The sequence below is a fragment of the Cinclus cinclus genome, chromosome 5 (genome assembly GCF_963662255.1).
Source record: "Cinclus cinclus chromosome 5, bCinCin1.1, whole genome shotgun sequence".
In the NCBI taxonomy this organism is placed as follows: Eukaryota; Metazoa; Chordata; class Aves; order Passeriformes; family Cinclidae; genus Cinclus; species Cinclus cinclus.
Genome location: NC_085050.1, coordinates 46,474,383 through 46,490,898, shown reverse-complemented (window position 1 = coordinate 46,490,898; position 16,516 = coordinate 46,474,383). Strand labels below are relative to the sequence as shown.

The following is a 16,516-nucleotide window of genomic DNA, read 5'->3' as shown; positions in this document are numbered from 1 at the left end:
ACATCTATGGAAATTTTCTCTTTAAAGCTTCACGACCATGACTTTGTACTGTGCTTTTATTCTGCTCTGACATTTATTTTTAATTAAGTAGTAGATGCAGGCATTCACAACATCTGAAAATGCTTCTGAGGCACAACAGAATTGTGATGCAAAGGAGATGACATGGGCAGAAAGGTGTTGGCGATCTTCTAGCATAATTTGATCCTTTGATTTTCACGATGTGTGAAATGTGGGATGTCAGTTTGGGGGAGGATATTTTTTCCTGGGAAATGCAAGACAGGTAGGAAATGTGTTTAAAATGCTTGTGAGGCTAATTTAAGAATGAAGACTCACTGTTTTTGTGGCAGTGTTATGGATGGAGAGCTTTGCTGGATATACCATTGCAGAGGATGGATGGGTGGATATTTTGTGTATGCAGTATATTTGTGTTTGCAGTATTTACATTACTTTTGCTTACAGGTGACTGTGGAGGAAGTGATGACTACGACAGCATATCTGGATCTCTTCTTGCGCAGTGTTTCAGAGCCAGATCTCCTCAAGATTTTCCTCCGCTTTATTTTGCTGCACCGACACGAAAATGTTCATATCCTGGATACACTTACCAGCAGAATCAACACACCATTCCGGGTAAGACAAGCAAAAAGGAAGTCCAGGAACTCAGCAGGGATGTAAGTTCAATGTTTAAGTGGGAGATTTCATATAATACAGTTCGGTACTTGTTTAATTAGGAATTTTCTCCCCTCCACCCAATGGTGTGACTTCTCCACTCTCTCAAATTTGTGTGTGTGTGTTTTGACATTTGGCAACCATTATAAAAAGCTAATAAACCTGTGAAGTGATTTCATATATGTAGGAAATGGGATAGAGGTAATGAGAGCTTCTGGAAGTCTGAATCCTGTTGGAAAAGAAAAGGTAAATTTGGAAACATTTTTATTCTGAACAGTGCTGGATTAGTGCTATCATAGACACCTCTCCCTGGGACTTATACTTGTGGTGAGGAGCATTTTTGGTCTTAGGAGTTTTGCCAAGGAACAAGCATTTTCAAATAATCTATCTGGGGAAACAATGGGAAGCCTCTAAGGATGCCTCCAAATGGATCCCAGTTGTCAACTGCGATCTCACTGATGCATTTCTCAGGAATCTATAGTCTGTATTACTGTGGCATATTTACTTAACTATGATGTTACCTGCTTTATTTGATTAAAAGAACATTCTTTCTTGCTCAGGTGATGAGGTTGCTGCTTCATTCTCTTTGCCTTCGCTGCCTTGTGCAGTAGGGTTTATCTCAGGTTTGTGTTGAACTCCTTCTCAGCCTAGGCACAGTGCAGCACAGTGGCTGAAGGGCTGCCTGCTAGAGAGAATGCCTTTGTACCTTTGTCAACAGTTTGATCTTCTAAGTGAGACAATGATTACTTGTTGCACTGGACTACTTGAGTGACCCTTGCTTGACTGGCAACCTTGGCTTGATGCAGAGCTTGGGTGATGGAGAGCTTCATGGATGAAATCAAGAATGCTGTTTTAGTGCAAGAGAAGCCAGAACACCAGCATGTACATTAAATTTGTATATTAGGTTGTAGCTTCATCTGAAAATTGTTTTGACATATAAGTGCATGCAGATATCGATACATGCATCTCAAAGATGTTAGTGCATCTCAAAGATGGATTAACTCTGAAACCTGGAACAGTTCTGTCAACAAAAATGCAAATGCTGTTGTCTCTGCTAATCATTAATTACTGTTCCACAGGCAAACATGATGGGAATTGTAAAGAGTTCTGCAGCCATGAGTGACTCAGGATCTCAGCCGAAGTGGTTCTGTCTGTGATGCCAAAGGAGTTTTCTGCAATATAGCTCAGCCAAGTGCAAACATAGCACAAAAGCTGTGTACATTACTATTGATGAAAATACTGACTAATACTTCACAGAGTTATACTTATTTAGAGACAGGTGCCTGGAAGGACTTGTAGAAATACTACCCTCTTTTTTCTTGAGTGTTTTTTAAATGTTATCTTTTTACACAGTACAAAAATAGACTTGGTTTTAGTTATTCAGAAGATTCCAGATTTGCAAATGGTTGAAAAGGCTAATGATTGCTATTTCCCTGTAAACTGAAATTTGCTAAATTCAGGATAATTTGAGGCAGCTGCAGGTGTTTCATGTTATGAAGAAAAGTTATACTTGACTCCCTGTAAATTTCACAGAGGAAGGATTTCCTGGTTTGTTTTTTTTCTTTGTCCCTCCCTCAGTTAGAACACATCTTTCATACAAGAATCTGACTTCTTCCAACAGCTTGTTGTGAAGCTCTTCAACCGTTCAGCTTTTTAATGTGCAGAGCACTAATAATTCCTTATACCTAAAGCAACAGAAACCTGAAGTGATTGATAACTTTTCTTTCAGAAAAGACCTTTAGTTGGCTCAAATTCTGTGCCAGAGGTAAAAATTAAAACACTGTATTGGAAGTTACAGGGTTCAGTTCAAGCTAAGTCAACTTAAATTAATAAATTTGAATAATATTTAAGACTGGTTTTTTAATAGTTTATTTGAAGAAAAATTCTGTTTGTATTTTGTTACAATATAAGATTACATGTATAAGTCTAGACAACTTGAAAAAAGAAATCTAATGGGGTGCTGACTAAATGAAATACCATTCTAAGAGTGTCTTATAAATCATGATGTTCTGGCAGAGCCATTTTGTAATGTAGTATGCAGGGAAGACTGGAAAGATACAATTTCCAGATCAAAAGCTGACAATGTTAATCATTTTCCAGCTCTGTGTGGTCTCCTTGGCATTGTTCAGAACGCTCATTGGCTTGCATTGTGAAGATGTGATGTTGCAGCTAGTTTTAAGGTAAAGCCAAAACTCTTTTTCCTATTCTTCATCCTAACTCTAGGACATACGGTCTCTGTCTGTGGATGCAGACCTGGGTGGGAGTTCTCCAAGAGAGTAGAAATCCAAGTAACTACAGAGATAAGAATATTTATGGTTCTGACAAAAGTCTACCAGACCTGATGAAGTTTGATTTACATCCTGAGATCTCCAGAGCAAGATATTTTTCTTGTGATTTATTTCTAGAAAAGTGAGAAAAGCTAAGAATATATTTATCACCTCCAAAGTCCTTGTTCCCTGCTTCTAAATGCATAATTATTCCCTCCTGCATGTTTTCTCTAGTGTATTATGCATTGTGGTATAGACCTATATACTGTTTGCAGCTTGCACCCTTCTTGCTTTTCACCTCCTTGATTCCTTACTCAGTGAGAATACTTCAGGTTCCTGCACTATTGTAGGTAGATTAAGTGATGTACTAAATGTAGTGATAATTTTAGTTTTTAATTTGTGATTCTATTTTGCTTCAAAATACTTATAATTTGGGTATGTTTATTAGATGAGAACTGGTTATTTATTTGGAAATATTGGTGTAACTGAGCTGGGCTTGTTGCATTGTGGATCTCATGAATATTCCAGATACTGTCTGTCCCTCCATACACAGGCATTAAGGTGAAATTTGCTATAGATCTGGTAGTGGTGCCTGGAAATAGTGCTAGGACCTCTGTGAACGCAAGTACATCTAGCATTAGAGTGCTGTCGTTGATATTTTTGTTTATCTAGGGAATCCTTTAAAATTTATTTGCATTTCAAATGGCAGGTTATTGGTGCAGTTAATACTGAGGCTCTTAAAAAAGTTCTCTGAAGAAGTTCAGCATGAGACTGCTTTCTCTGTTCCTTAGCTTCTTCCCTCCTCTGCCTTAGAGCTCAGTCTTGATCTACTGCAGTAAAACTCTTGGATGACCCTTCCCTCCTCTTTTTTTCTGGCTGTTTCCCTGGCAAACTGCCTGTCTCTATATTTCCCTGGAAAGCAAATAAATTGAGGATTCTGAGACAGAATGCATTCATAGCCAGACCAAACCATTCTGTTGGCTATCCCACAGTCCTGCCATACCTTCTCACAACAAGTTTGCTCTGACGTGCAAAGGATTCCCTGTTCTGATGCAACTGTCTGCTATCTCTGCTCATCTGGACAGTTCCTTATTAAACCAAGTATCACAATATAGAGAGAGTCATGGTTTCATGCTCTTGAGGTTTAGAAAATGGATCACTGTATATATTATTATTGCTGGTTTTTTTTTTGTTTCAGAAGGCAGGGAGGTGGGAAGGGAATTCTGTGTGTTGCTGCTTTCTCTAACATGGAAGGATGATAAGTGATGCTGCGCACTGCTGTTTCAGGTATCTGATCCCATGCAACCACATGATGCTGAGCCAGCGGGGAGCTGTGAAAGAGAGAGATTGTTACTCTGTATCTGCTGCAAAACTGCTGGCCCTGACACCTCTGTGCTGTTCCACTGGAATCACTTTGACACTTGAAAGCCAAAGAAAAGACTACATTCTCTGGACAAAACCAGCACAAACTAAAGGTGCTCAGGGGGAGACCAAATCATTAACTGAGCTTGATCTGGTAGCACCTTATGGGAGGAACTGGAAAAGAATAGAAGGGGAAGGAAATATGGTGGGAAACAATAAACTGGGCAAGCCGGGACTAGAAAGTGTGTTTAAATCCTTCCACATGTCCAGGTCTATTGAAACATAATTTTAACAGCTATCCAACTTGAATAGACATTCATGACAATAGTGTACTGATAGATGGCAGCAACTCCAGCTGCTTCAGAGTGGTTGCTGCATTAAGATTTGAATGTTGTCTGCTCTCAGAGAAATCTTGAGTTACAGCTCTGTCTTTGCGATAGGAAAAAGTAATGTGCTTATGAGCAAATCTCAGTTGTTGTGCTTTGGTCTTCCTGCCTCATTGGAGAGTTAGGATTGAAGACTCTCCCTGCAATGTCTTAGTGGATGCCTTGCTGGAGAAAATTTTGTATACTACTCTTGATACGAGTCATCTTTACTTCCAGATCCTGGTAGACACTCTTCTGAATCTGCTTGCATTGTGGAATATGGAAGAGCTGTGGACATCAGCTACTTGCAGTACCTGGGGGAAGCTCAGGAAGCCATCATGCAGTGCATGAAAGACTGTAAGGTTTGGTCTGCCTTATATGATGGAGTAAATCCTGATCCAGACACCTTTATGCAGACACTTGCAGAGGAGAACAGTACAGGTGTGGAACACGCCATATTTCGGCTCCAGCAAAGGACACCTAGCACATGTAGCTCTGCACAAGAAGCTCTGTTCAGTGAGAAGATGCAGCTGGAGCTAGAATGGGATGATAGCTATGACACAGGGATTTCTCCTGGTTCTAATGTGAGCTCACCACAACCATATGATGATATGGGAAGCACAGAAGTACAGCCACTTGCAGAGCCACCAAAACACATTCAAGAAATGAAAAAAAATGCCATTATGGTCATCAAAGGCTCTTACATAGAGGAGTCAGATTTTCAGGATGATGTTATGATTTATAGGTTGTGTGCCCAGAAGGATACTCAAGATGATGACAGCTCCAAGGAAAAATCCTTAAATGTAGCCAGAGAACACATGGTGCAGAGCCAGACCATAGTCAGTGGGTCTTTTGCAAAGACCCAGCTGGAAATGGACTTGGATGAGCACAGTAAGAGAAATTCAAGCTCAACTAAAGGTGTAAATAGAGAACAAATAAACCAGAATATGTCTGAGATTGATCCACAGCCAGACTTAAAGATTTCTTCTCAGGAGGCAGGTAGTAACTTAAGTGTAAAACTGCTGAGCACAGATGACGAGGATTTCATTGCACAATATGACAGAATTATTAAGGAACTGGATCCAAAGAGTATAAGCTTGGAGGAGCAGAAGTTGGATGCTCCTGATCCTGTCTCTCCAGCAGAAGAAGAGGAGGACTTTGAGAATTTCTCAGCAGATACCCCTTCTGCAAAGAGTGTATCATCTCCCTTTGGACCAAAGGAGAATGTCTCTCCCAAGCACTCTTCAAGGAGCCAGAGTGCACCATTTACAGGTGGAATGTACTGTTAATTACATGCATAACAAATGTAAGAAGGCATGGTGATTAATGGTGGCCAAATGAGATCACACTGTGTGGCACACAATACAAGCATAGCACAAGGAAGAGTCCTGGCTCTAAGCAGTGTATAGCCTAAAACAGCTAAAACCACGCCAAGGAGAGTGAGAGATACAATGTGAAAATACAGCAGAATCATCAGCGTAGTGAAAGCAAATGGTCAGGTTTCAGGGATTTTTTTCTGGGTAATTGTTTAAAACATTGAGCAGGGATTATGTTGTTTGTTATGTGAGAGCTCTGTCATGCCAGGGGAAGCTTTTTCAGTTGAAAGATGGTCAGAGTAGCTGTTTTAATATACAGAGCCTGGGTAAATAATTTGTTTTTCTGGCAGTTTTTATCTCTGATGGGATGGATGCTGCTATTCCAGATTGTAGCAGAAGGTGTCAGCAGTGGTGCCATGTCTGTATGTACCTGTCTCCCTGCTCTGCCCTGGCATCTTGTCCTCCAGTGTCAGGCCCTTGCTGTTGCCATGCTTTTCTGTCTAGTGCCAGGCAGCAATTTAAGATTGCTCTCTGTTGACTGTCCAAGCTATTCAAGGAATTATATTACTGCTGGAGGTTAGAGTGGGCTTTTGATCTGTATTTGCGCAGCTCCTTGCACTGCAGGTTCCTGGTCTTTAATTACATCTCCTAGATACAGGAGTAATTTAAATAATAAAAAATAATAATGTACTAGGTTTCTTCACCCAACATAAAACCTCTGTAAGATGGCTTCTTGTTCATTTGGATGGGGAAAAGCTCTGTTCATTGAAAAGGAGCCCTTTCTGGTCAGCTGTGGCCAGAATGCTTGGCACTGTTTCTTAATTGAAAAATCCAGTTTGTTTTTCAACTAATTTGCTATTTTTTGCCATGGTGACAATTTCCTTATACCAGAAGCTAATTGTATCCAAATCTCTGTTTTCCATTAGCTTCTGTCAAATGTAGCTCAAAAATATTCTGTCTCTCATTCTTCATCTACTCCCTCTCTCCATTTCTTATTTTTCAAAAACCCACCCTTCACCCAAACCCACAAAAACCTCAAAACTGAGGAAAATTAAGATAAAGCTAAAAACAGTAAGCCTAAATGTTTGCTACCCATATACAGTGTGTTTTACTCTTAGACTCCTTACCTTGCTTTAATGGAGATCTTAGTGATTGGATATAAGGAGGTACTCACAACAACACTTCGGAAATGTTAAAATTGAAGGGCCTTTCAAGGATAGCAACCTGGTCTAATGGAAGGTGTTCCTGTCCAGAGCAGGGAGCTTGGAACTAGATGGTCTTTGAGGTCCCTTCCAACCCAAACCATTCTATAATTCTGTATCTAGTTTGGGATGCTGTGCCGTATTTTGTTTGTAGATGTGTTTGGTAAAGCTTTTAAGTTGTTTTTACAGTTTTGGGATGGCATTAAGGGATGGGGTCTCTCTGACAGAAGTTCCGCACAGCCAGTAAGTGTCAGCAATGCAAAGCTGCTCTCTTCAGGCCTATGGATCTATGAAGAAAATGCCCTCTTATTGTCTTATATCCACTGTAAAAGCATTAAACACTCTCATCCCTATTTTCATTTCTGGTGTTCAGAAATAGGAGTTTATATTTTGCTCCCTTCCTCTCCATATATCAGTGCTTGACATCATGGCCATGAAAGGAGCAATTTTTTGTCTTCTCTTTGAGTTACCCTTTTTCTTACAAGTCTTCTAAACCCTGCCTACATACTCTAATTCTCATTTCAATAAATTGTTGGGGATAAACTTTAAAATAAATGTTTATATATTTGGTAAGCTATCTTGCAGTGACAAGCAGCAGTTGTTACATATACCTAACTTCAGCTTTAATTATTCAGCTTTGAAGTGTTACCTAGAGAAGAGAAACAGTGACACATCTCAGCTCCTTCTCCCATCCCTTTTGATACAGTAGGGCTCCCCTCAGGAGCTCTGTGAAAATGTCACCATGAACAGGATAGGTTATGTTGGGGCAGAAAAAAATGTGTCTCAGCAAAAGTGTTTGGGGCTGCTCCAGTGGGTACCCTGGCTCTGATGGCTATTGTGGTTGAACTGAAACGCAGCAACCACATAAAGCCTTGCCAACTCTGGTCCTCCCACCTTTCTTACTGCGAGTAGAGCTGTGCCAGCTCTAAATGTGTCCTGAGAGATGAGTCTGGAATGAGTGCTTGCATTATGCTCATAGTTGCTGTAAAGCGTGACAGATTCCAGCCTTTAGTGGAGATCTGTTAATAGCAACAGGGGCACTCCCTATTTGATCCTTTCTGTTGCAGTGGCCCAGAAGTGCCTTACCCTCTGCCACAGGCAGCCCTTCCAGGAGGTAAATTGAACTGGGCTGCACTGTGCCCAGACAGCTCAGATGGCAGCCATATGCAAGCTGAGGGTAGGTGGAATGATGTTGGATTATGGCCACCTGCTTCACCCTAGAAATGCCATGGCATGCATCTTTTGCCAGGTTTGAGGGTGGGGTAATCAAAGATAGCAGTACTACTCATCCAGGGATTCTTTTGCATGGTTTTCCTAGGTCTTATGCAATTGGAATAATGTGGTGGGACTGTCAGTGGAACAAGGGACATTTCTAGACTTTACTTGTGATTAGGTCCCTTGTACTGGCTGCTTCAGGCATCTCCCATCTTTGTGGTCTAACAGGGTAATATTTGAGTGAAGTCATTCTCAGTATTGCAAAGGTTTCTTAAGCTTGAACACTAAGGGTTTATGTACTGTATGGTAAATGCTTCTGTATTTCATTGGCTGTCCTTCAGCATGAATACACAGACTAAAGCTACTATTTATTGGTGACATTTATACAATAATGCTTGTCTACCAGCAGTTATGCTTATAAATCTATTTTAATGTCTTCCCTCCTTTGTGTGACCATTTGGCGTACTGAAGATACCTTTTCTTGTGATGGGAACAATCACAGTTTGATTTTTATGTTTAGAATATTTTCTTTAGAGCACCAGTTTTTTGATAGAATAAAAAAGCTAGCGATAATTCACTTTGCCCAGTCCTTACATAGAAATAAGACACAGGAAGAGTAAAAAGAGCAGATTCTATTTGCATTAAAACTAGTAGTCCCCTTCCAATTTATTCAAGGGAATAGAGTGGTAGACTGTAATGTCCTAAGCTAAATCCTCATTGACACATGCAAGCAGGATAGTCACGCATGTTAAATATGCCATTAATGTAAACTGATTGGCTAGGTAGCAAATATGCTGCTAACCACAAAAGCCTGCAACACCTCTGTTAAGTATGCTTTCTCTGTTCAGTTACAGTTAGGGTTTTCTCCCTGATGTCTTTAATTAGTGTGTGGAAGGGCTAATTTGCTTGGTTATGATGGTCAAATTTCCCTTTACATGCCTTTTTCTTGGATCTCAGGGGTTTTTTTCTGTGAAAACCGAAGTCTTGATTCCTTCTTATTTTCTTGCAGGGCCATTCATCAGCGTAGTATTGTCAAAGCTGGAGAACATGCTGGAGAATTCCTTGCATGTAAATTTGCTGCTTATTGGGATTATTGCTCAGATGGCAAGTTATCCACAGCCACTTCTTCGCTCCTTTCTGCTCAACACCAACATGGTGTTTCAGCCAAGTGTGCACTCACTCTATAAGGTATTTACCACAGGTGTTAGCCATGCCTACTGGAACAGTGTCTTTGGTGTCTCCTTAAACCTTACGTTCGCTCCTTTCACTTTCACATTAGCTTTCCTACCTGAGAGCTTCTTATTTCATTTCCATGTTTTAATTATATTTGTGCAAAGAACTGGAAACTCTGTTTGACCATAGGTTTTGTCAGAACTCTGTTTTAATGCAGATAGAGAAAGCCTGAATATTCAGTCTGTGGCTGCAGTGGGAGCAAAGGAGAAAGAAGTAATTGCTACTGTTGTTTTGGCAGGTGCTGGCATCTGTGAAAAATAAGATTGAACATTTTGCTTCCATTGAAAAAGACTTCCCAGGTCTTCTCCTGGAGGCCCAACAGTACTTGCTTTTTCGTATGGACATGTCTGATGCTGCAGAAGAGTTGCTCACCAAAGGTAAATGATAACCATGCTCAGAGAAGGGCTGGGTAGAATGACTTACCAGTTACTGCTGTCCTTTTCTCCAGATGATTAAAAAGTGTGGTGTGTGTTACCAATGTCATTAGCCAGCTGTACACTTCTGACTTTAAAGTGATGATACTCAGTAGACCACAGTGTATGTATATGTAGTTGGATATGCTGTATTGTTTAGAAAATTTTATTTGGTATATGGAACATCTGTTTAAAGAAGTAATAAAATCAGTTCTTGGCTTGCTGTCAGTTAACACTTGCTTTCAAAGCATGAAGTTAGGTGGCATATGTGCATGATTTAATTTGATTTTTAGCCTGACCTTCAGCTAGTCATTGGTTCTTTTTTGATAAATGTTGGAGAGGACAGAAGTCCTGGATGAATTGGTTTCTGCAACAATTGAATAAGGCTTGGTATTATGATTTGGGCTACCGCTGAAGGAGATAAGATTCTGAAAGTTTTCTGCCTAGTATCTTTCTTGTATGACAAAAAAAAAAAAGCAAAGCAAACAGAAAAAAAGAAAAGGTGTGTGTTTAAGAGCAGTGGGGAGTTAGACAGATATCATCCCACCAAGCCAGCTTTGTAGGGGACTCTGTAACATCTGCTGCCTCTCTAGCACAGTGCATGCTGCACCTGTCTTTACAGGTTACCTGTACTTATTTGTACCGCTGTGGAGCAAGCTAGTAAAAATAAACAAAATGAAGTCTTAGCTCCCAAATAAGAACCTTCCAGACAGAGGCAGGCAATGGGGAGAGCTGAAGCCCTGCCCTGAAGACGTTCTTGTTCCCAGCTTGCTGCTCAGTGGGCAATGTTGGATGCAGGCTTCTCTTAAAAGCCAACTTACCACACAATGAGAATGCGTCAAATTTGGTGAGTCATGAAGAGCTCACCCTGAAGAGGGTTCAAGAGAGGCTGCATTTACAGGTGTGTGCTTACTCATCTTTGGGAGTCATTAATAATCACCCACTCTGTCCACACTTCTGTGAAGTTGTTGATGCTTTTCTTGGATTTCTAGAGGTGTGGAAATCTGGACTATTTATGTGCCATTGTAATTGTGTTTTCATTTTTTAAGGCTCTGAAGAATAATCTACCTAGTTTGTAGTCAGCATAGTATGTGTTTTTAAGGTTTGCAGTACATCTAGTCTGTGAAACTATGATCTTGCTAAGACTGCTTTCCAAAGAATTGGTCTGTGGAAGGTGGCTGCTCTAAAAAAGCTGTGTACTGCACACATGAGTAGTATTTTAGGCTCTGTATTTTGGTGCCACAGAATAGAAAGCCTTACAGTTAGGTGACATTGTAGCTAGCATGTGGGAGATGAGATTAGGAGGCAACATTCAGAGTCCTTTTTTTTTTTTTTATTTTTCTCAGGTGCTGGCAATAAGAACTTTTATATAATGCATTCCCAATAACATTTTTTATGCTTCCTGTTTTGCATCAGTTTTCTTCTGTGGGCTTCAGAATTTGCCGGGTTGATTCATGCTGGTCATTATTTAGGAATTTGAAACAAAGCTGCTTAGTCACCCTGTTAGTACACTTTCTTCTGTATTGTGACAACTCCTGCAAAGAAAGCTTCTCTTGACAAATAAGTGAAAGAGTAAGTAAATGTCTGGATAACTGCAGACTTGGTTCCCTACAGAACTAGTGATGCAAGTAATCAAACTAATCCTGGGAGAGAGTTGGCTCAGTAGCCCATCAATCATTAGTTCGTTATATTGATTACAAAGTGCAAGGTAGTAACTGCTGCAATAATGGTAAATGAAAAAAAAAACAAAACAAAATACCCAAAGAAACAAACAACGAAAACCAAACAACAGATTAGGACCTCCCCATGGACTTCTTTGCATTAGCTTGAACACTGCCTCTGACTGTCACACATATTGATTGCTCTCTGAGGGATTTTTCCCCTGAACATAAGTGATGAATAAACCCCAGTGTCCTCTGCAGGTCTGAGCATAGCCACCCTCCTACAGAATTCACATATGGAAATCTGAAGCCAGAGTTAGTGGGGAAGACCAATGTAAAACCAAAATGTTATGGAGCATTTTCTCTTTTTTTACATGGTTGGTCTCTGAAGGTGTTTGAACAAAAATGGTTTGTTCTTTTTTCCTTGCTGTAGTGTGTGGTTTCTTCCACAGCAGCCAGGGCTCTGGTTACACACCTAGAGCTGTCACAATGTAGTTTAATGTGCAAGTGTCTCTCTCTCAGTGTGTTGGTAACAATCTTCAGAGTACTCATTTGCTCAATTTTCAGTTGTATGACTCAGTTGTGTCCTGACCTTAGAGAGATGTGAACGATCCTTATCAAACAAAAACCCCCAAATCTCTAGTTCCTATATCAACTTTCTGTGCTTTTCTGGTATTTTGGGGTGTTTTTTTCCAAGCAAGCAGTTAATGCTAAACCAAAATTATTTTTAGAAATGTATCAATTTTAATTCTTTGTAAAAGGAAGATAATAAACAAAAGCAAAGCTTTGGCAGTATACTAGCATTTTGGTTATATTCCCTAAACTATTTAAAAAACATAAAATATTAATTATGAAACATTTTGACATTAGAAGATCTGACAAAAATCTTCAGGGGAAGATTAAAACTTTTTCTTTTCATTGTAATCTATAATTCAATTTGTTTTTTCCTCCCACATTGAGATTTTCCCACATAATAGAAATTCCTGTACACTGTTTCTAGTAGGTAGAAATTTGGAGAATAACAACGTGAATGATAAGTATGGAGTTGGAAAGGTGTTTTCAACTCAAGAAAAGTACGACTCTGTTAAATGATTGACATGATTTTTTTTTCCAAGCATTTGGAAGAGTAGAGTAATTCCACAGTGCCTAGGGTGAAGTACAGGCAAGGAACAAAAGTGCAGAGCTGTTGAACAGAGAGATTGCTGTGCAGCATTGAGTGAGGCCTTCATCTACAGCTCCCCTTGTTCACTTCTTGGAGGCATTTCAGATCAAGGCTGGCATGACTTGAGCCTGTTACTTGAACATAAACTGTGTGCACTGTAAGGGAAACCCCTTCTGAAGGCAGCAGTGCAATGTTGGGCTTGTCTGCAGTATGTGAGTTAACCTAACAGCCCTTTTATTTCTTTGTAATTATTTAGTTATACCTCTCAGGAAAACATCCTGCTTGTAAATTAGACAGGATTTTCTCTGTTTCAGCTGTCGGCCTCAATACCTTGTTGCAGTGAGTTCCATCTTGTAGCAGTGAGTTCTACAGGTTAATTTTTCTTTATATAGCATTTATTTTCATCAGCATTAAATTTTGTCACCTTTTTAGTTTCACTAAAAGAATTATAATCTAATTAAAGGGCAGGTTGAAATAAGGAGCAATTGATTGAAATTTAAGTGCTGCTGTCACTGTAATTCCATGCATTCTGAAATTACAGTGCTGCTGCCACTGTAATTCCATGCATTTGAGCTCTGATCCTCTGAACTCTGTCAGCAGAGATCATATAGCAGAACACATAGTGGCTTTCACTTGCTCTCTTTTTAATGGTTAGTTACTTTACAGGGAAGTAAGTGTAGTTAGTGGGGCCTATAGAAAAAAAAAAACAATTTTTCTTCCCTTAGTTTCTGACTTGCTTCAAACTCGTGGTGATGTGAAAGCTTGGCCTTGAACCCACTGACATGGTGGTTCACACGGAGAGGATAGAGAAAGAGCAGTAAAATCAAAACAACAGTTTGATGGGGAGAGTGATAGAGCATAGTATTGTTGATATGGAGACAACCATGCTGGTTCTAGATGAGTAGATATTATCTGCTGTTTCAGGAGGTAAATCAGTATTAGTCTTTTACTTGATTCCTCTTCTGCTCACCTGTTTTTCTCATCAGAGCTGGAACTGAATGATATATAACCTGAGGAAAGATAGGTAATAAAAAGTGCAATAGAACCAGGCCACGTAGAAGTCTAAAATGCTGGATTAGTGGAGTATCTCCCTGCACCATCTGGGTACTGCAAATTACAGCTCTGAACACAATCCTTATAAACCGGGTTTGGACACTGTACTAATACTCTGTGTGTTTAATATACAGTCCTTTTTTCTTTCCTCTCCTTCTCCTCCTGTCTTTAGGTAATGTCCAGCACAGCAGCAACACAGGGAAAGGAAAGAATCTTCCCGAAGCTTACCCAGCTGTACTGCAGCCTTTCCTGGGACAGAAAGGAAAGAAAAGCCTGACTCATCCCAGCCTTCCTGCACACGTGAGGAATGCTGTACTTGCAGCTGCCCTTTTCCCAGAGTTCCTGAAGGAGTTGGCAGCTCTAGCCCAGGAACATTCCATTTTATGTTACAAAAAATTGGGGGATTTTGAAGATTATTAATAGAGGCTTTTCAAAATGTGTTTTTAAGAAGTTTTTGGAGTTTAAACATTAAAAAAATGCAAAGCTGCTTTCAAAAGAAGTTTGTACTTCAATATTTCCTGAAAATACTTGATTGGGAGAGGGGAGAAGGAAGCAAAATATTATTCCAGTTAGGCCTTATAATTTCCCTCTGTGCTACATAACTTATTTGAGATTTCTGATACTGCTCATACTGCAGCTTCCTTTTTCATCCCTTCCTCTTTACAGAGCCACCCTTCTTCAGTATCACTAATTCCTGTTGAATTTCTGCAAGAGACACTTGTTCACTGGCTAAGAGACACAAACACAATAGCTTTTTCTGTTCCAGAAATACTATTCTGAATAACTTGCTAGGAGACAAGTGTGCTTGAAAAAGCATTGCCCTATGGGAAAAGTTCACAGTAGACATTACAAATACATGCAAAATCTGCACAAAACCCCTTTATGTGGAGGTCTGTGCTTCTTGATGTCCTTGTTCTCTTTTACTCTTCCACTGCTTCACCCTGAAGCGGAGTTCTTACCAATCCACATCCAAAACCCCCTTTTTAACTACTGGCTCAAATTTTCTGAATTCAGGTTTAGTAAACCCAAGAGTAGCTGAAAGCAGGTGCTGGGCCCTGCACATACCATATTGCCTTATGTTGCAGACAGATCTGCAGCTATCAGCTGTTGGGCTTTGAAGTCCAATGAAGTGTGTAAGTGGATGTGGATTGTAGACTGCCTGGAATTTTCTTTGCAGTTCTTTGCCATTCCTTGATACTTCTTGCATTGTTACCTAAGCCCACAAGCATGCCTTATTTAGTAAGATTTGCACAAAGTACAAAACAAAATGTTTCTATGCAAGATGTTATTAGTGTCTAGTTTATTGGTATGCTTGTTATAATAAGCTGAAGAAAGATACTCAGTATCTTTCTGTAGTATTAAATGGACAGCAGGCTGTTTTTGTCTTTGTCTATTTTTTATTAAACAGAAAAGATTTGCTTGCTCATGAAAGGTGTACTGTTTTATTGTTAATTTCTTTTGGTTAGGGAAAGTTAAGTACTATTAGTTTACTTTTAATTCACGTGTTGACTTTTCCTAAGATTGCACTTCTGGGATTGTGAGGGGAGGACCAGGCTATTCACCAGCTGAAGAAAAGGAAGGAGTAATGGGGAAAGCTGTCTGCTGGTGACTAACTGCTTGAGAAAATTCTCTTGTGTGAGTAATGGGCTTCATTAGAAGAACCCAAACATGATAAATTGGAGCGTCACTACTGCGTATTATCTTATCTTAGCTGCATAACTGTGCTTCCGGTGTGTTCTAGTTTGCTACATAAAGAGGGGCCTAATTCAAGAAAGACATGAACCCTTTTGCCCAGGATACAAACTAACAGTAACTCAAAAAAAATGTGAAGAAACAGAAATCAGAAGTAACACTTGCATACTTTAGTTCTTATCTTCATTGTAATTCCTTATTTGTGTAATTCCAGTTAATCACATCCTTATTTTGAAACACACTTTCTCAAAGATTTCAAGGAAAAATAACAGTTTTAAAACAAAATCCAAAGATGCTCCAGAACAGTCTAATTAATTGTAGGTCAAATTCCCCTGGAATGTGCAGTGCACTTTAAGCTCTTAAATCCTTTAGATAGTTCTGAAAAGTTCTGCCTTTAATTTACAAGGTAAAGATTAAAGTGTCTGCGTTCATTGTGTCAACCTGTTGTAGGCTATTAAAAAAAAAAAATCCCAAAGTCTACCTCCAACAAAATCACCACCAGAACTTCTCTGGGTCCATCTTTACTTGTTTGCTCCACAGTCTTCACTTCCATGATGTCTGGGAGTCTTGTTGCCTCCTAGCTGACTCTCTCTCTGGTTTGCTTTCATTTGTGACTTTAGTTTTTCAGGTGTCACTGCATAACCATTTTGTAAATCGCCTACTGACCTCCACATGGCCCTCTTTCACCGTGTCAGCTTTTTTTGGAACCTGAACCCAAAACTGTGGGTTTTTTCCTTAAGTATTAGTTATCCAGGATGAAGAGAGCTCTTTCTTTCTCAGTTTCCCCCACCCCTGCATTGTTGTAAATGGGTAATGAGATTGATGGATTTCTTTCTTTAAAAAAAAAAAATCTACTTCTCCTAGGGCACTGTGGATCCTTTCCCTACTCCCCCATTTCTGCTGCCTTCC

General features: G+C 39.7%; 1 protein-coding gene across 1 annotated transcript in view; it reads left to right on the top strand.

The window, feature by feature from the left end:
• The window catches only part of LOC134044500 (FHF complex subunit HOOK-interacting protein 1A-like), a 31,518-nt gene extending 17,183 nt beyond the window's left edge, over window positions 1-14,335 (top strand). Inside the window, exons 5-11 of the mRNA XM_062493738.1 lie at window positions 460-627; window positions 2,767-2,846; window positions 4,221-4,408; window positions 4,898-5,932; window positions 9,403-9,581; window positions 9,865-10,003; window positions 14,088-14,335. Coding sequence (XP_062349722.1) covers window positions 460-627; window positions 2,767-2,846; window positions 4,221-4,408; window positions 4,898-5,932; window positions 9,403-9,581; window positions 9,865-10,003; window positions 14,088-14,335 — 2,037 coding nt within the window. The remainder of the gene's footprint in view (window positions 1-459; window positions 628-2,766; window positions 2,847-4,220; window positions 4,409-4,897; window positions 5,933-9,402; window positions 9,582-9,864; window positions 10,004-14,087) is intronic.
• The last annotated feature ends 2,181 nt before the right edge of the window (window positions 14,336-16,516 follow it).